This window comes from Platalea leucorodia, assembly GCF_965183815.1.
Source record: "Platalea leucorodia genome assembly, chromosome: 22".
NCBI lineage: Eukaryota > Metazoa > Chordata > Aves > Pelecaniformes > Threskiornithidae > Platalea > Platalea leucorodia.
In genome coordinates, this window is record NC_138844.1 from 4,308,408 (window position 1) to 4,326,285 (window position 17,878).

Sequence of the window (17,878 nt, forward strand, 5' to 3'; positions counted from 1 at the left end):
TGGCCAGAGCTGCTGCTTGTGTGATTGAAACCGTCTCTATTTTGGCACTTCCTTGTGGGCTGGAAGAGAGGGGGAGGAGAGAGACGAGGCATGATCCGTTTTGGTGGAGGTGTGTTGGCTTGTCTGGTTCTGTAGCTGAAACTTTGTTTGCTAGATTGCCAAACTGAAGCAGCAGCTCCAGCGAACAAAGCTAAATGGCAGAAGTGGCAAAGAAAAGGAGAAGAGCTCCCCGCTCCAGGGGGACCATGCTGTCCTTGGATCGCTCAGGGTACGTTCACATCTCCCCCTGCTCCGCTGTCACCGTGTGTCCTAGCGAGGTGGAGAGCAAGCGCCTCTGGGCAGGTGTCCAAGCTGTTCTCAGCCTTCTGCTCTCGTGCCCGAGAAGGGAGAATTTTTTGCTCTTCTTCCCCCCCACCTCTTCAGCCCTGTGCTTTGATCTGCAGTTAGTGAGTTTACGAGACTCTGCTGTCAGCCTTCTGCCGTCAGCCTCCTGGAAGGCTGTGGCTGAGCCCTGGAGAGCTGTGGGGACGGGATGGAGCGGCTGAGTTTGTGCAGATATGACCACCTTCTCTGGTTCTGGATTGTTACAGGACTCTCCCTCAGGCTTCCTTTCTGCATCGCCCATTTTGAGGCTCAGCCCCTGTTTGCATAGGAGCCTGGAAGGGCTAAACCAGGAACTGGAGGAAGTGTTTGTGAAGGAACAGGGAGATGAAGAGCTTCTGCGGGTAAGTGAAGGTCACAAGGTTGCCCTGAATCTTCTGGGTGGTCTTGGACATCCTTCCCTCTAAAGACACCGCCTGTATCTGTTTCTTGGCCACAGGGAGGGTCTCGGTGTCTAGTTTTAGTTTGTTCTGGGCACGTAACTGTCTAAATTGGGTCAAGTGGCTGCTGCCTTCCCTCCTTAAAACTTGCTGGTGCTATGAGAGGTGAGCCAGTAGTGATCTCGGGAGAGATGACACCTCACCGACAGCTTTAAGACTCTCTTAAACTGGCATCCACGGCTACTTTGTGCTGTGCAGATGTGGGAGCAGTGATCCCAGAGAGCTCACGAACCAAAGCGCGTTACAGGATACGGAAGGGCCGGTGTCCTGGTTGCAGGAGGCTGCCTCGCTCCCCGAGGTGGAGGCTCTGCCCGGACCCGGATCCAGCACCCCAAGCAGCTGCTGTCTGTAGGTGCAGCTGCTGTTAAATCTCTTCACTGGTGGCAGGGGTTTCTTGCTCCTCTAAGACTTTGCTTCCTCCCTAGATACTGGATGTCCCAGACGGCCACAGGGCGCCAGCGCCTGCCCAGAGAGGCTCTGGAGATGCGTCCCTGACTCTGGAGCCCGGCAGTGGCAGCTGCAGCAGCCTCTCTCTTTCTCCTTCCCCTTCCGTGCCTCTCCGCCTTTCTCCGCACACCCCGGTGAGACTGGCAGCAGAAGAGCCCTCCTCTGCGGCAGACGAGGTGCAGCCAGATCCAAAGGAGAAAGGTAAAGGCTGAAAGCAGAGGGGCGGGAGGTCAGGGGAGACCACGGGGGCCAGTGCCACGAAAACCTCGGTGCAGCGGCTCCTCCCTGTCTGCGTGCTGGTTGGAAGCTGCAGCTGCGATGGGAGAGAGGCTCTCGGCCAGTTTGGCTAAACTGTAGTGGACTTTTAAAGCTCCAGTAGTTACCCTCTGGGTGGGTGGTTTCCAGTATTAGATGGAGGATGTGAGCTGGGAGCTGCCCAGATAAAATGCTGCAGCTTTGGGGTTTTGTAGCCTGCAGCCCCAGGGTCTAGAAGAGCACGGCTGGCGCCGAGTCGGAACGCGCTGTTGGATTCTTCTAAAAATTTCTCAAAACCTCTCTTTTCTTCCCTGCCAGAGGAGGGCAGCCCTTCACCAGTCCTGGCCTTTGCTGCTTCTCCTCGGCCCAACCACAGCTACATGTTTAAACGGGAGCCTCCCGAGGGATGCGAGAAGGTCCGAGCCTTCGAAGAAGCTTCGTAAGTATGAGGAGCTGTTGGCAGGAGAGAACTCGCCTGGGGTTGGTCCTATGGGAGGCCGCTGGGGTGGGGGCAGCCGAGGCTTCCGTCGCTGCAGTTGCCTCCCCTGCCCCGTTCCAAAAGTAGGGAGCAGCCTCTGGGAAAACACTTGCAGCAAAACCGTGGGTGCTCGGGTCTGAATTGCGAGCCCTCAGGCGCGCTCGGAAGGATCTTGTGATGCCTTGCCCTTCCCAGGCAGTAGGTGTTTCTCAGCCAGCAGAGCCTCTTGAGAAGAGGTGGCGCTCCTATAAATAAGCGTGCTCTCAAAACAAAACAGGCTCTTCGTGCCGCTCCGTTCCCGAGGAGCGCTCCGGCTCACGGAGGCAGCTCAGCTTTGAGTCGGGCTCTCTGCAGAGCGCGCAGCTCCGGGTGTTTTCCCCGTGGCTGCAGGCGCCGGCTGCTCGGCGCCCTTGGGAGCGCCTGTTCCTAACGCCCTCCGCTCTCTCTCCTTCAGCTCCCCCAGCCCTGATCAGCCTTTCCAGCCTTCCTGCCCGGATAAGAACAAAGTGCACTTCAACCCCACCGGTTCTGCCTTCTGCCCCGTCAGCCTGGTGAAGCCTCTCTTCCCAAACGTGGGTTTCCTCTTCAGGGGCTTTCCAGCTTCTCCCAGCCCCGGCACGGGCGCGTTTACATCCTGCCAGCCCGCAGCTCCCGCCCCGTTCCTTGGGGTGCGGAAGGACGCTGCGGTAGATAGCTTCAGCGAGGTGTCCAAGTCTCCTTCACTGAATTACGAACACTGGAAGCGCGGCCAGCCAGAGGAGAGCGTCGTCTTCCACAGCTCTCTCGTGGTGTGAAGCCTTTGGGAAGGCTCGCCAGCAACGGCAGCTCTGGCTCCTCCGCGCGGCTCTGCCAGCCCGTGGAGGCTGGCGCCTTGAAGGTGGGATGTGACAGGCGGCCCCGGGATCGAGAACCACAGCAGGCTTCCTCCGGGGATGACAGAAACTGTGAAGTACAGCGTGCCGCGGGACTCCTCGCTGCCGGGGAGGCTCCTTTCTCCGAGCCTCCCCTGTTCAAAGCACTTTCCTCTGTTGAATCGTCTTTGTTTCCCGTGTGATTGTTTTGCCGGTGAAGAGCAGCCGGGCGCTGCTGCGGGGGGCAGAGGCAAACTCGTGCTCCACGGCTCCGTGAACGAGGTTGAGCTGGGAGGGTTCAGGGGGGGCTTCCACCCCTCGCCCCTGCGGCCGTCCGGGGTCGCTGAACCCCGGGGAGGGGGGAGGAGGGGCGCGTTGGGTGTCTGCGCTATTAAGGCAGCTCCTCTCGGAGCACAGAGGGCTGGGGAGCAGCGGGTCCCTGGCCGTGCCTCCCCTGGGCACCTCCACCCCTCCAAACAAGCCTGGAGCTCTGGGAATGCCGTGCTCAGCACAGCTTCCCCCATCCGTGCTCCGGAGGGCTTGCGTGGCCGAGGGGGGTGAGGCTGCCCGCTGCCCGCCTGGGCGCCCTGTGGGCGGGCGAGGGTCTTCCAGGCGCCTTGGCCCTGCTGCGGGACGAGGGGGTGGAAGTGAAAACGGGCAGCGCAGAGGTCCCTGCTCCTTGCTGCTGCAGAGAAGCGAGCGGCTGCTTCCCGCCGTCAGCTCCCGGGGGGGCGGGCGGAGGCTGGGGGTCCCGCGGGAGCCCTGACCGCGGCGGGGCTGGAGGCCGAAGCGCTGCGGCGCCTTCGAAGGCGAAGCGATGACGCGGGAGCGCCGATTGTAAAGCCTCTGGACAACAAAAGTGTTTGATTTTGTGTTCTGTTGCAAAGGCCCTGGCTGTATTCAAGCAGCCCGTTTTCTTGTATCTGATGTAGAAACTCTATTTTCTTCCAAAGACACTATTTTTGCAGCTGTTTGAAGTCTGTATTTTATGTATGTGTTGCAAAGCTTAAAGGAGGAACGTTCGCTTTGGAGCTCTTGTGTTCAGAGGGTTCTCTGGCAGAGGCTGGGAGTGCCAGTTGAAAGGAAATAAAATAAATATTTCAGGCATCCAAAGTCCTTCTTGGAGGCTTTAACCGGCGGCCCGGGGGCCTTCAGCAGCGCTGGGAGCCGCGGCCAGGCTGACGGCGGGGTCCCAGCGGGGGGGGCTCCGGGCTGGGGCTCCCCGGGAGGCCGCGGCCGGGGCCGGGACGGCGCCTCTGGACCGCGGTGAGCAGCGTGAGCGAGGCCGCGGAAAGGGGACGCGGTCGGCGGAGGGAAAACGGCTCCGGGCGTGGGCGGCCGCGTCCTCCGGGGGTGCGGGGCCGGGGGGAGGCAGCCCCCCGCCACCGGCCGGGCCCGGTTCGTTTTCCGCGCTTCCAGCCGGGGGGAGAGCGCCCAGCCACGGCCGCCCGAGCTACGGCCAACGGCTCCCGGTTCCCCCGAAGGCGGAGCCGCGGGGCTCCGGCCGCCCCGGGCCCGCCCGCGCTCAAGGCCGCAGCCGCGGGGGCTGACGGCGGGCGGGCGGGCGGCGGGACCTGCGCGGCGCTGCCGGAGGCGCTGTGCGCACGCGTGCGCCCCGCCCGAGTCGCTCGGGCGACGGCGGGAAGGCCAACCAGGCACCGCCCGCTAGCTCCGCCCCCCCGCCGCGCAGCCAATCCCCGCGCTCCACATCGGATTGCGTCACCGCGAGGGCCGCGCTCGGCGAAGGCCCCCGGCCCGGGGCTGCCCCGGGCGCTGCCTGTCCCGAGGGGGCGCCCCGCCGCCCCGAGCAGCCGCCGCCCCGCGGCGGGAGCGGCCCCGGGGCGGCCCCGGGGGGGTCTCGGCGCGCCCCTCCCGGCCGGCCCCGCCCGGGCCCCCGCGCTGCCCGCCCGCCTCCGCCCCGCGGCGGGCCCGGCAGCGCGGCGGGCGGGCGCGGCCGGGCCGGGCGGGCCCTGGCCGTCGGGCGGGCGCAGGCCGGGCGTATGAGGCTGCCCGCTCCCCCGCCGCCGCCGCCGGCCGCGCTGCGGGATGCGGTGCTGGAGGTGGCCCCGGCGCTGAGCGGCCGCGCCGCCGCCATGGGAGCGAGCGCGAACGGCGCCGCGCTGCCCGAGCGCCTCCGCCTGCCCGTCTGCTTCCTGGGCGTCTTCGCCTGCTACTTCTACTACGGGATCCTGCAGGAGAGCATGTGAGCGGCGGGGGGAGCGGGAGGCCGCCCGCGCCGCCGGCCCCGGCGCGGTCGCGGCCGGGGGGAGCCGCTCCCGGGGCGGGGCCCGGGGAGGCCGCTCCGCTGCGGGCCGGGCCCCGCCGCTCTCTGACCGCGTCCCGCTCTTGCAGCACGCGGGGACGGTACGGCGAAGGCGCGAAGCAGGAGAAGTTCAAGTACGCCCTGACCCTGGTGTTCATCCAGTGCGTGATCAACGCCGCCTTCGCCAAGCTCCGTAAGTCGGGGCCCGGCCGGGGGCTCCGCGGCTCGGGCAGCTCGGCCGCCAGTCGGGGCTCGCCGCCCCTCGGAGGGGGCGGCCGCTGCCGCCGCTGTGGCGGAGCTGGCGGCGTTCTCGGGATCGCGGAGCCGTTTGGGTGGGAAAAGCTTTGCCTTTGAGGTCATCGAGTCCAGCCGTAACCCAGCACGGCCAAGGCCAGCGCTAACCCACGTCCCTCAGCACCGCGTCTCCCCGGCTTTTAAATCCCCCCAGGGATGGGGACTCAGCCCCTGCCCTGGGCAGCCTGGGCCAGGCCCTGACAGCCCTTTGGGGGAAGAAATTTTTCCTAATATCCAACCCAACCCTGCCCTGGCGCAGCTTGAGGCCGTTCCCTCTCGTCCCATCGCTTGTTCCTGGGGAGCAGAGACCGACCCCCTCGGCTCCAGCCTCCTTTCAGGCCGTTGCAGAGAGCGAGGAGGGCTCCCCTCAGCCTCCTCTTCTCCAGGCTGAGCCCCCCCAGCTCCCCCAGCCGCTCCTCCCCAGCCTTGTGCTCCAGCCCCTGCCCCAGCCTCGCTGCCCTGCTCTGGCCACGCTCCAGCCCCTCCATGGCCGCCTTGGGGTGCGGGGCCCAGCGCTGAGCACAGCATTCGAGGGGCGGCCTCACCAGTGCCCAGCACGGGGGGACGATCCCTGCCCCGCTCCTGCTGGCCACACCGTTCCTGACACAAGCCAGGATGCCCTGGGCCCTCTTGGCCACCTGGGCACACTGCTGGCTCGTGTCCAGCGGCTGTCGACCAGCACCCCCAGGCCCTTTCCCGCCGGGCAGCTCCCAGCCGCTCCTCCCCACGCCTGCAGCGGTGCCTGGGGTTGCTGTGCCCCCAGGGCAGGACCCGGCCCTGAGCCGTGCTGACCCTCACCCCGGGGCCTGGGCCCATCGACCCGGCCTGGCCCGGGCCCTTAAGGCGCTTCGCGATGGCGGTGCCTGTTGGCAGCTCTCCTGACTTTCCTCTTCCCTGCCTTCCTTCCAGTGATCCATTTTTTCGACGCCGTCAAAGCGGATCGCACTCGGAGCTGGCTGTACGCCGCCTGCTCGCTCTCCTATCTGGGCGCTATGGTTTCCAGCAACTCGGCCCTGCAGTTCGTCAGCTACCCCACCCAGGTGGAGCAGGGCGGCCCTGCGGGGGCGCGCGCCGCGGGGGGAGATGGCGTCGCGGTTCAGCTTAGCGCCCCGGTACCCCCCAAGGCTCGGGGTCCCCCAGAAACGGGCGCCGCACTGAGGAAGCCAGTGCTGTGGAAGAACCAGCTGGTGAAACGACGTGGAGGGAAACTGTGATTTTGGCACTTACTTTTCTGTGACCGCTTCTGTGGGGCTGTGTCAGTGGGTTTCAGGCAGCGCTGGGTGTGTGAGGGGTTAAGAGAGCTCAGGCTGTTCCAGAAAGGGAATAGAAATCCCCAGAAACGATGGGAATTTGCTAACTGGGAGTTGGTGCTCATGTTGGAGGGCTTGAGATGACTTCTGAAACCGTCACCGCTAATTTAGCAGTTGCCCTGTGGTGGGAGTTTTTGTCTTCTTTTTGTTGAAGTGTGGGGTGTGTTTTACTGGAGGGGCGTTCGGGGGGCTCGGACCCCGGCCCGTCACCCGCACGCTGCCACCAGCTCTCGTCGCAGGCAGGTGACGGTAGGCGGGCAGTTAATACAGTCTTTCTTTTGTAGGTCCTAGGCAAATCTTGTAAGCCCATTCCAGGTAAGCAAATTTCACATTTCCTCTGTGTCTGTGCGGATTTCTCATGCCCTCAGGGAGGACCTCGGGGGTCAAACAGCGCCTCTGCCCTTCAGCCCGCTCTGCCGCGGCAAGCGCAGGCGGGGTTTTAGCTGTGTGTCGCTCTGTTGGGCCAAGTTACGATCCCACGAGCGGGTTTTGGGAGCGGTTTGTGATGTTGCTTCTTTACAGTCATGCTTTTAGGAGTGACTCTGCTGCGGAAGAAGTATCCCCCGGCCAAGTATCTTTGCGTCCTCTTGATAGTCGCCGGCGTGGCCCTGTTTCTGTACAAGCCTAAAAAGGGGGCTGGCAGCGATGACCACGTCTTTGGCTATGGAGAGCTCCTCCTGGTGAGTGCCGCCAACGCACACGTAGCCCCGGCAGGGCGAGGAGGAACAAGCCGTTACAGCACAGATAAGGCCGTGTCCTTTGTACCCCAAGCGTAGCCTGAAGCTGGTGTGGAAACGCCTCCGCAGGAGGACACCCGGGTTTGAGGGGCGCGCTCTTAAGCTGCGGTGCGAGATCAGCGCGTGAGTACGCGCGCATCCCTCCCAGCCTGTGTTTTGAGGCCGCGTGGTTGCTATTGAGCAGGTGATTGGGATGTAAAGAAAGGGGGAGAACGCTCAAGATTTTCGCCGTAGAGAAGAAATAAAGAAGGAAGGTTTTCTTTGCCTTCTCTGACCTCTGTCTCTTTTCCTAGCTGCTGTCGCTGACCCTGGATGGGCTGACTGGTGTATCGCAGGACCACATGAGGGCTCACTACCAGACGGGTTCCAATCACATGATGCTGAACGTTAATCTATGGTCCACCCTGTTCCTGGGGGCCGGTAAGGAACACCGCACGAAACCCACAGCGCCCGGAGCCTGCCCCGCCACGCCCCGTGGGAAGAGGCGTTGTGTCCTGCTCCGAAAAAGGGCCTAGAACATTTTTTGCAAATAACTTTATGTTTTGGTTTGGGGGTTTATTTTTTGTTTGTAAGAAGTCGGGGCTGTTCAGTGTCGCTCTTCTCCTGCCCGCTAGAGGACACGGCTTCACGCAGAGCGTGCTGCCCGGCCTCGCTGGCTGCTAAGTCCTCCCTGCAGGCAGCTCTGCGCTCCGGCCCGCGCCGCCTGGCTCTACCCGAGGGCTCTCTTGCGCCGGCAGAGAAGCAAACCCCATCAGTGTAGCGTTCTGCTCCAAGGAGGGAGTAGCGCTTCTCGTGAATCGCTAGGGTCTGTTTGGTCAGAATTGGAGCTGCAGTTAATGATTGCTTCTTTCATTGATTGATTAGGAGGGTGATCGCTTTTTCTCCTGTTCTCTTTGTTTTCCACTGCGTGGAATTTAGTCGTAATCATAGAATCATAGGATGGCTTGGGCTGGAAGGAACCTTAAAGATCATCTTGCTCCAGCCCCCTGCCACGGGCAGGGATGCCACCCACCAGACCAGGGTGCTCAGGGCCCCGTCCAGCCTGGCCTTGAACACTGCCAGGAACGGGGCGTCCACAACCTCTCTGGGCAACCTGTCCCAGTGCCTCAACGCCCTCTGAGTAAAGAATTTTTTCCTAACGTCTAATCTAAATTTCCCCTCTTCCTCGGTTGGAAACCATTGTCCTATCGCTATCTGCCCTTAGCCGTTGCTTTCAGTAGCTCCTGTTGGGTTATGAGTGTAAACTGAAATTATATTATGTAGGCAGCGGCTGCTCGGGCTGCCTCTGGCCTCGTAATTCCTGCTTTTCACCTTGGTCTTTCTTCCAGGGATACTGTTCACCGGAGAGCTCTGGGAGTTCCTGAGTTTTACGGAACGCTACCCCAGCATCATTTACAACATCCTACTGTTTGGCCTGACAAGTGCGCTGGGTCAGGTAAATGCACCTCCCGTGTTCCGCGGTCTTCGCGGGGACGCGTTTGCCCAGTTGGCAGACGGCAAAGTAAGGCTGCTTCGCTTTCCGTTGCTTTGGTTGCTGCTTGCTTTCTGTACAGGCTACCTTCGGAGTAAAACCGATACAAGTTTGTGTGCAAATAATCAGGATTTGAAATAAGATTCTCTTGGCTCTGGCTTGATGGTTTTTCATCCGAAAATAGGAGCCGTGTTGTACTTTTTCCAGTCAGAGTGACGAAAGGCATCTATGTGTTTTTTACAGAGTTTTATTTTCATGACTGTGGTATACTTCGGACCTCTGACTTGTTCCATCATCACCACAACCCGCAAGTTCTTCACCATTTTAGCGTCCGTCATTCTATTTGCCAATCCCATCAGTACGATGCAGTGGGTGGGAACGGTCCTGGTGTTCTTGGGTAAGTCTGGGAAGGAAACACCTGAGGTCTTTTCCCCTCTTAACTTAAATAGAGCTGGTGTAGAGCGAGGGGAGAGCTACCAAAAGATGCTGGTCAAAAAAAATCTAATTGTATTAGAACGCTCTCGATGGAAGAGCGTGTTAGTAGCCTCACCAGTGCAGGAAAAGAGGAACGTGACTTCTAGCAGATCTGTTTGGTCTCTTTTTTCCCCCACGCCGGGTGAGTCGCTGCCTCTGAGTGACCATTCGTAAGTTGGTGCTGTTAAGCTGATTTTTTTTTTTTCCCCACAAAGTTCCTTGTGTTATGCTTGTTTGAAGAATGTGAAGCAATTTTCTGTGCACATGGATTCTTTCTCTTTTTGCAGGCCTTGGACTTGATGCCAAATTTGGAAAGGGAGTAAAGAAGACATCGCATTGAGGAAATGGTTGATCTCTGCAGTCGGAATGAACTTTTAATTTATTGTCTTGTACCTCAAAATTTGTTATGAAACTGGACTCAGGATAGGTAATCAGAAGGGGAGTGTTTGGATTTTTTTGTTATAGTTTTTTAATTCTAAATTGTCTTAAAAGTGTAATACTTTAGTTTTAACTGTAATTAAGCTTTCTTTTTTTCTTCTGTAATCAAAGCTGCATTATTAGATCCTAGCAGCAGGATGAAATTCTTGCCTTAACAGGAAAAAAACTTCATATCTTTATTAAAGAAAAAGAGACAATGGCCACTTTTCCAGAACTTTAATTTCAGTATTGTTGGCTGGTCTTGGGGAGAAACAGCACACCTCTCTCCAAGGAGAGGGCTAGTCTTAGAATTATGTTAGTTCTTTGGTGTGGCCTGGAAAGATCCCTGGATTAAAGGCCTGTGTTGAAGACAACCCCCTCTTCTGACTGATTGTATGATTTTTTTCATAACTGAGTTGGTGGAGCAGCCAGTTGGACACTCTTCGCTTAAGTTAATATGTGCACACATTGAGACGCGTTATATCCTTCATCCGAGCCCTTCTAAACCAGAAGCAACTCTTGGCATATGTAAAAATTTACAGGAAACCTGGTTAAGCAGCGGGCCCCAAATTAATTCTTTTCATACCCCCTGCTGATGAAGGAACAGGACCCTCTGCTGCTAAAACCATGCCAAGGTTCTGTGACAATGGCTTCTAAATGTTGAAAGGACCCGTGTTAATTAACCACCATCACGGTGAGCTTTGGAACACCCGCTCCTGAGCGCAGGCTAGCTCCCCAGTGTGGTACGGGGAGGAGTTATTACTGTAATGATGCCTTCAGAGTTGGAGAGCAAAATTCTCCAAAGAGCAAACTTTACACATGAAAGCATGTTTCTACCAGCTGTCACTTGGTCTCCATCTGTTCCGTGGCTTTGGCCTTTTGCCCCTCCAGATGGGATCTTGATCTCTTTCCTGAGCGGCTGTTGTAAGTCTCTCTCTCTCTGTCCCCTGCTTCCCCCACCCCTCCAGTATTTCTTACCACTTTTTTGGCCTCAAATTTGGTTTTCATTTAATCTTACTATCCTATAGTCCTACTCAAACAACACATTTCTTGCAAAATTAAACCCTAGGCTATTAAAGGGTTTTTCTCTGTCCCCTTCACCTCTTTGCTAACTTACATTGTCTTAAAGGTCAAGTGATAAGTAGCAAACAAACATGTTCTCAGTAGTAGAGAATCCTCAAGTAAAAGCTGCTTGACTTAACTCCATGCCTGATGAACACCATGTGCTGGCATCTGCTACTGTACAGGGATTCTGGCTTCTCTGAAGAGTTGTGCTTCCCAGTATCTCTAAGGTCATGAATACTATATCCATTTTATAAAAGGGAGCAGAGAAATTGGATGACTTGTTCATGAACACTGTGGCAGAGAGAAGAATTAATTACCTGTGGTGTTTCTTAATCATAAAACTACCTTTTTCTCGGGTTTATAGAACTTGTGCTCCTCTGTCTCTCAGCACTATCACCAATTCTCAAACTCGGCAACCAAAAGCAGCAAAAAGATTCTAGGTGAGCTCTCAATTCTATTAGTTTTGCAGACTTGTTTTCCCTTCTATTAAAGTAGTAATCTAATGTAGGAATAAACCCAGCTCGCCCGTCACTGTGCAAATACAAACACCTGCAAAATGCATTATAAATCACTTAACTCCCTCAGCCATCCACTTCCTCGTGATAATCTTGGAATTTCTGTTCAAGCATGTCTCCTGTTAAGGATAGTTGAGTCATTGCTGTTACAAACCACTGCTCTATTCTAGAGCGTGTGCTACAAATCAAAGGGAAATTGCTCTTATTTTGATTCCACAGAAGCAGATTCGCTTATTAGCGATAATTCTGTACTGACTAAAGCTCTTGAGAAAGTACATGGTCAGAAATGGAGGGACTGAGATAGCAGCAGCCTTTCTCCCCTGTGCTGTCAGTCTGTTATCGGCGATCTCCTTTTTATTTACAGCATCTCAAGCCAAATTGCTGCTTCTGTGTACGTGCTAGGAAGACTGCTCTTCCTGAACTCTTCTCCCCCTTTCGCCCCGAGCCTAGAGCAGCTCGAGGAGACACAGTGTCTTAAAAATGAAACAAAGGCTTCATTGTTAATTTTTTCCTTAACCATCAAAAAGAAGCCACAATAGTTTCAAGGGGACTTTTGCCCAAGCCCACAGGTCTGTCCCCTTCCCCACACTGCAGCAGCCTAGGCGACCAGCAGAAAGAACGAGGCTGGGAGCTTCCTAGGGTCTATTTTCTCAGCCAAGATCTGTCTTTACCAATATCTTCAACTTGTCTGTATTCAGGGCACAGATTTAAAGATCAGTCTGCCAAGAAGAAAGAAAAGAAAGGAGATTTTCTCTCTCCTGATTGCTGCAGGCTCCCTTGACCCACTTTAGCTCTAAAGCCTATTCCTGGTATTGCTCCAGCTTGGTTCTTGCTGCACCTCCGACTCTTAGTCAATAAGAATTTCTTAAAACAAAGGCAGCTCTTGTACCTACCTTGAGTCTGAATCCTTCGGATTTCCTTGGACAGCTTGCTGTCTTCTCTCCAGACCTCACGTACTGCAAGATCCCAGAGGAGGCTACAAAAGCAATTGAAGAAGCTATTTTCAAATCAGCACTGGCTTTTCTTCTTGGACAGTTTTAACAACGCTGCCACAAAACAGGTCCCCAGCTTTGAGCTGCCAGGAGGACTGCTGTAACACCTCTCCCCAGTGACAGACTGGTTACCACGTTTTGAGAAGCCTGCCTGGTGGCTTTTGGTGTGTGTTCCTGCTTGAGTTCAGCTGTCTCCTTAAATAAAGACAGGTAAACTCCAAAGGAACTGGGTTAGGATCCAATAAAGTTTTCATCCTCCATGTTACTTTTTCCTATTAGAAATAGTAGCCCCTCTTCGAGGCACCTTTTGCAGAGGGGTAATTACGTTTAATGGGTTTTTTTTGGCTTTGTTCTTTTTTTATAAACAGCGCAAGCGTCTTCAGAGGCAATGCTTGAATTTCTGGTGAAGTGTCAGGAAAGGCTCTCTGTCTTCAAGTAAGAGAGTAGTAACGTACAAAGTGTTGACAGGACTTACTCCAGTTTATCTAGATACTGCATAACATCTAGGGCATTGCTGTGCAAAGGAATCTTTAACTACTGCCGGCAAGTTATATTTTGCTTAATCAAAGAAGGAAGGGTTCCGTGGTGGCATGTGCACCTAGAAGCAGTTTAGAGGATTCAAGGAATTAAAGCGCGGTGCCCAGGTTCTCTACCGACACTCTGGGCTTCGCCAGTTCTGCTATGACTCCGTTTGTCTCTGATTTTTTCAGACATTCTCCAGTTTATTAGAAGGGTGCAAACCTAGTTAAATACAAAAGACTACCTTGTTCTTTTTAGTCCTGTGTGATCTGTCTGTCTTTCCGCAGCTGTAAGCAAGCAATAGTTTTGCGTAATGACGTATTTTCCCAAATGAAAAATTTCTGTGACGTGGAAAACATCGCCCTTTGCAGCCACGATGGTAGGTGCTCTGAACACCCACTGTGTAATGTTCTGAGTTTGGGCTGACTTGCCGAGGAGTTACTAAAGGGATGCTTGTGGTTTGCTCCTTCCTTAGCAGATGTGACTGGTCTTTCTCTGAGGAGAAGAGGAAGGGAAATCGGTTGAGTAGGAGATTCATTTATGAAGTGCCTTAGACAAAGCCCTGCAAGTGCAAAACATGAAGGTCAGACCGAGAAGTTAATCCTCCTCTCCTACTTTCTGTGGGCTCCAGAGTCCCAACCCTGAGTCCATTCATCGCTCGGCCAGTTACCAGCAGGGGGAACTCTTACTTCAATCATGTTCAGGAAACGCAAGGAGAAAAACAACAAAAAAGCAGTTTCTCTTTAATTAGCGATATAACTGTACTTCCAGAGTCTTTGTGCTTACAGTAAAAACATAATGTGGAAATCCAGGTCTTCCTCCATTTTTATTCTGCTTAATTCTTTTTGACCATCAGCAGAGACTACGTTGAAGCTAAGTCGTTAGAAGCTTTACGACAATCACCATCTCTTCGGCAGAATGGCCATCATTACAAATAGCAAGAGTATAAAGAAGTATGCGTGCACCTGCATGTCCTCTTGTCCTCACGTAACACAAACAGCTGCCTTCCTGCACAGCAGCAGCCGCTGGCATCACAGTCGATGTTTTTGAAAACATTTCTGCCAGAATTCTCCTAGGAACCTTGTCAGTTCTTGGTGGTTCCAGGGAGATGAGAAGAGTCACGCACGCACTGAGAATAAACAGCAGATTACATTGCTGCAGTGTTTGTGCCTGTTGTCCCTCCAGGAGGAACTCGTTGATGTATCAGCTACGAAAGGTGAAGTTTTATTTCACGGCTAACTGAGACATGGCATCCGCAGGGGGGAGAACTTAGCAGCTGCGTTCCTTTTCCTTTCATCTTCCTTGTTTTTATGAGCTCTTTCTGCAACTCCATCAGCAGATGTTTAAAAAACCCCAAATGTGTAGAGAGCACATAGGATAGGGTAGATGATACTGTACGTGCATAGATTTTGTAGAGGTGGATATAATTGTATAACTGATAATTTTCTGGTCACAGGATGGTAAAGACTCGTGCTCAAACGAGAACAGTTTAAGGGATAACGAAGTTATCGTTACTGTTTTGAAATCAATGAATTGCCAGTCTTGAAGATGCCACTTAAAAAAAAAAACCAACCCTAATGGTCATTCTTCAGTAACAGCTAGGATTTATGCTGTGCCACTCAGGAGTCGGGGATCGTGTGAGCTTATCCTGCAGGATTCCACACACTCTTGCAAAGAAAATGGGAATTCCCGTCAGATTTCACGGACTAAAAAACACATGAGAATCAAAATAGCACCCATGGGGGAAAATACATGCTAGCTTTAGAGTCCCACTTTAGCCTGTTGTAAGTTTATGCTGACTAGTAGTAGGAAGAAGTGTGTAAGGCCGATAGGGATGGGATATGCGTTTGAAATATATACTCTTATAATAAACAGTTTCATACTTAGATTTACAGGTGATAACTAATAGAATTTCAGCAACAGTGAGCCAGGGGTGCGTCTGGAGAACAGGAACAACAATAACTGCCTCAGACCGAAAGCGAGACAGCTGGATGTCACCCTGGAATTAGGTATTTAAGGTTTAAAATATTTTAAGGAAAAAAAATTAAGATGAAAAGTGCATTTAAGGCTTCAGAACTAAATTAGCAAAAATGGTCATGTGGCTTTTTTTCCTTTCTCTTGCTATGCTTTTCTGCAGTGCTTGCGATGTCATTTTCCTTCTTTTTGTATATTTATGCACATGTAGGATCCTGAATGCTTTTAATACCTTCTTCATCATCACAGTTCAGTTACTTTGGTAAGCTCACAGCCTGTTTCCAAAGTTTTTATGAGCAATTAGCCTGTTTTAAAGAAAACAAAGTGTTCCGAAGACAGCATGGTTTTCATACACAGTACGTGTCGAAATACTGACTCATTCAGTAGAGGTGTTTTGCTAGGAGAATGCAAAAAACGACAGCCAGAGTCAGGAATGTGGTGCGTTTTTTCCTGGAAGTAGATTCAGGCCCTTTACTGGGTCTTCAGTTACTCCCAGAGCAGCACAAACGTGCAGCGTTAGGCATTCCCCACAGCAGTTAGCACAGACCGGCTGCTGACAAATCCATGAAAGTTAAAATCCAGCCAGGTCAGTCATGGAAACCTTCCATCACTTGGAATGAGGACTTCGTCTTTTGCTTGACTGAAACTTGAAAATGGGAATGAAGTGAAATATTTTGATAGGCATACGTAATTTTGAGGACAGCAAGGGAAGGTTTCCATAATGGTCCTTGTACATAGTGATTTGCTCTTCTGCAGGTGGGACTAGCACCCCACACTTTTTAATCAAATGTTGTTGTAATTTCCCCTTTAGAATAGGCACTGTTTAAAACCAACACTAAGAAACCTTGCCGTGGCCCTGGAACATGAATAGAGAGCCCGCTAGGCCCAGCTGTAACGGCCTCTTCCCATTGCCAGCAGCAAACTGTCCTCCAAAGGACTATTTCCCACCTAAAATTAAACATTGCGAGGCAATAAAAAATCTCAGCCCTCTCAAGTATGCTCAAACAGTAGGGATCATCGTCTCTAGTGTCTGTGGTAGCGGAAAAAGTCGACAGTTGAGTTTGTGTCCTCTGGCAGCATGATTGCTTGACGTCCATTAGCTAAACTTCTAAAAATCACTTCTCAGAACAATGCAAACTGCTTTCCAGGCAAAGGCCGCCTCTCCGATTCCTTATCAGCTTTGAGGAGCTGAGTCTGCTTTCCAGACAAATTTGCAGCCTGCTCTGATTTAGTTTATTCTCAGAATTGTAGTGTCACTTTCTCCCAAGGTCTTGAGAGATCTCATTCAGTCAATGTGATAGGCTATAACTTGTTAATTAGTTTTAGAGTGAATGTGGCAAGAAAAACGAAATCCTGGTCGCAGGATTAAGAAACACCACCAATTTGGATTAGCAGATTCTGCCCCTGCCTTAGGACCTGTGTGGCAATCCCGTAACCTGAAATGTTTAAAGTTTTTTATTTCTGTGTGAGCAGCTGGGCTAGGTCTGCAAAGAGGGAGCGTTCACAGCCAAACCCGGGGAGATGTAAAACTGATCCAAACACACAAAGCACAACTGAATTACCAACTTCTCTGAATAACGAGGCCTGAGCTGTATCAAGCTGGGCACTTTAAATTAGTGCGTAGTTTTGACATAAGCTTTATTTTCTCTGATTTGATAAATTCTAAGAAGTCTTTTTTTCCCCCTCTGTCTATGTTGCAAGAAGCATATTATCACTTAAAATCACAGAGGTACTGGTTAAGATAGCTTCATTAATATTTCTAAGCAGCAAGACACCATTACCTGATAATTGAGGAAATGCCAAGGAAGAAATTAATTATTTTTGCAGTCAGTAAATATTTTAGGAAGCGTGAGTTACATAAATCTTGGGAAACCATACAGGATGCAACACTTCATTGCATGATCTATAAACTTACCCAGTCACAGAACGGGATAGCATAGTCCAGTGAAAAAAAGTAGTTCTGTAAATGCTGGAATTAGCAACCCCTGCTTCGATGGAATGTGGTAGAATGCAGTGATCTTTGAGGCCCCTACTTCTTTTTTTTTTAACTTGGTTGGAAAACACTGCTGAATTAGAAGTTATTGAGGGATGGGGTAAGAAGATAGGAACATCAAACAGCATAAGCTTTGTCTCCTTAGGAAATCAGGTTAAAGATAATGGGATCATACAATTAAAAGACCACAGCATACAGTTCTCTACGATAGGACCAAAACACTGCATGGACAACCTTACTTTCGGCTGGTCTTCATGGCTTCTGAACGCTTGGTTTTGAAATGGCTGTTTTAGAAAACAATTTTCTAAGCAATAGCTGAGTGCATCTTCAAATGAAATTAAACGTCTGAACACTCATTACTGCCATTTTGGTTGCAGCAACTTAATGCCATAATAGTCATTGCAGGGCATTGCTCATGAGAAGGCAAAAAGAAAGAGCTGATTAGCTCCGCATTAAGCTGTTCAGTTCTGTAAGAATGTTCTAGAGCAGCAATATTTAAGCCACAATACTTGCTAGAATTGGTGCAATAAAGTACGTATTGACAGCTAATATTAATCTTTACCACTGTGTCGAAAGCACAGATTTAGAGAGCTCTCCTCTCTTCCACCAGCATTAAAAAATAGAACAAGACTAAACTGTCATCTAGTTATGAATCCTGATGCTACGCAACTGAAAAATTCTTAGTTTGTGGGGACCTTACAAATCCTGCCTTTTCCTTAACTAACTGTTGTTATTCCCCACAGGGTCCAGGCTGCAAACGCTGTTTTACGTTTTCCCTTTACTACATCACTTTGCTTCATTGTTCCCTACATTTTTCTTACTGGATTTACTTCCTTTTTTTTTTTTTGCAGCTGTTTGAGCCCTTTTTGCTCATTCATACTTTCATGCTCTATTTTACAGAGTGAATCTTATCCTCGAGTTTCAAGTCTTTTGTCCAATTATCTCTCTATACCTGTAGAAGGGGAAAACAGCAGTGATAAAAAACTTTAAACTCTGTTGCAG

At 52.4% G+C, this 17,878-nt stretch overlaps 2 protein-coding genes and 1 long non-coding RNA gene across 14 annotated transcripts in view; all 3 read left to right on the forward strand.

Moving 5' to 3' along the window:
- The window catches only part of FAM117A (family with sequence similarity 117 member A), a 33,073-nt gene extending 29,124 nt beyond the window's left edge, over positions 1-3,949 (forward strand). For 8 of the 10 annotated variants that reach the window (XM_082331692.1, XM_082331691.1, XM_082331690.1 and 5 more), the window contains 5 exons: positions 155-268; positions 591-725; positions 1,247-1,469; positions 1,842-1,962; positions 2,456-3,947. In XM_082331692.1, the coding sequence (XP_082187818.1) occupies positions 155-268; positions 591-725; positions 1,247-1,469; positions 1,842-1,962; positions 2,456-2,795 (933 nt within the window). In that variant the 3' untranslated portion in view covers positions 2,796-3,947. Of the gene's footprint in view, positions 1-154; positions 269-590; positions 726-1,246; positions 1,470-1,841; positions 1,963-2,455 lie in introns of all 10 variants that reach the window. The other 2 variants (XM_082331687.1, XM_082331688.1) reach the window with 2 other exon arrangements.
- Positions 3,950-4,865: 916 nt separating this feature from the next.
- On the forward strand, positions 4,866-13,791 carry SLC35B1 (solute carrier family 35 member B1). Of its 3 annotated transcripts, XM_082331600.1 has the most exons (12): positions 4,866-5,055; positions 5,205-5,308; positions 6,319-6,449; positions 7,004-7,034; positions 7,242-7,399; positions 7,750-7,876; positions 8,785-8,891; positions 9,171-9,324; positions 9,689-12,600; positions 13,197-13,288; positions 13,388-13,492; positions 13,766-13,791. In XM_082331600.1, the coding sequence occupies exons 1-9, from the start codon at positions 4,946-4,948 to the stop codon at positions 9,739-9,741; spliced, it is 975 nt and encodes a 324-aa protein (XP_082187726.1). In that variant the 5' UTR covers positions 4,866-4,945; the 3' UTR covers positions 9,742-12,600; positions 13,197-13,288; positions 13,388-13,492; positions 13,766-13,791. The 3 variants fall into 3 exon arrangements, with proteins under 3 accessions (XP_082187726.1, XP_082187724.1, XP_082187725.1); XM_082331598.1 differs by lacking the exon at positions 13,766-13,791 and having other exon boundaries at positions 13,385-13,678; XM_082331599.1 differs by lacking the exon at positions 13,766-13,791 and having other exon boundaries at positions 13,388-13,678.
- Positions 13,792-13,992: 201 nt separating this feature from the next.
- On the forward strand, positions 13,993-17,878 carry LOC309599791. The gene is made up of 3 exons (XR_014230350.1): positions 13,993-14,125; positions 14,797-14,918; positions 17,777-17,878. It is a non-coding gene; the product is annotated as an uncharacterized lncRNA (long non-coding RNA).

Coding starts and splice junctions, on each gene's coding strand:
- SLC35B1 (XM_082331600.1), top strand. CDS start 4,946: ATGGGAGCGAGCGCGAACGGCGCCGCGCTGCCCGAGCGCCTCCGCCTG. Junction 6,450..7,003: donor TCGTCAGCTACCCCACCCAG/GTGGAGCAGGGC, acceptor TTTCTTTTGTAG/GTCCTAGGCAAATCTTGTAA. Junction 8,892..9,170: donor TGACAAGTGCGCTGGGTCAG/GTAAATGCACCT, acceptor TGTTTTTTACAG/AGTTTTATTTTCATGACTGT.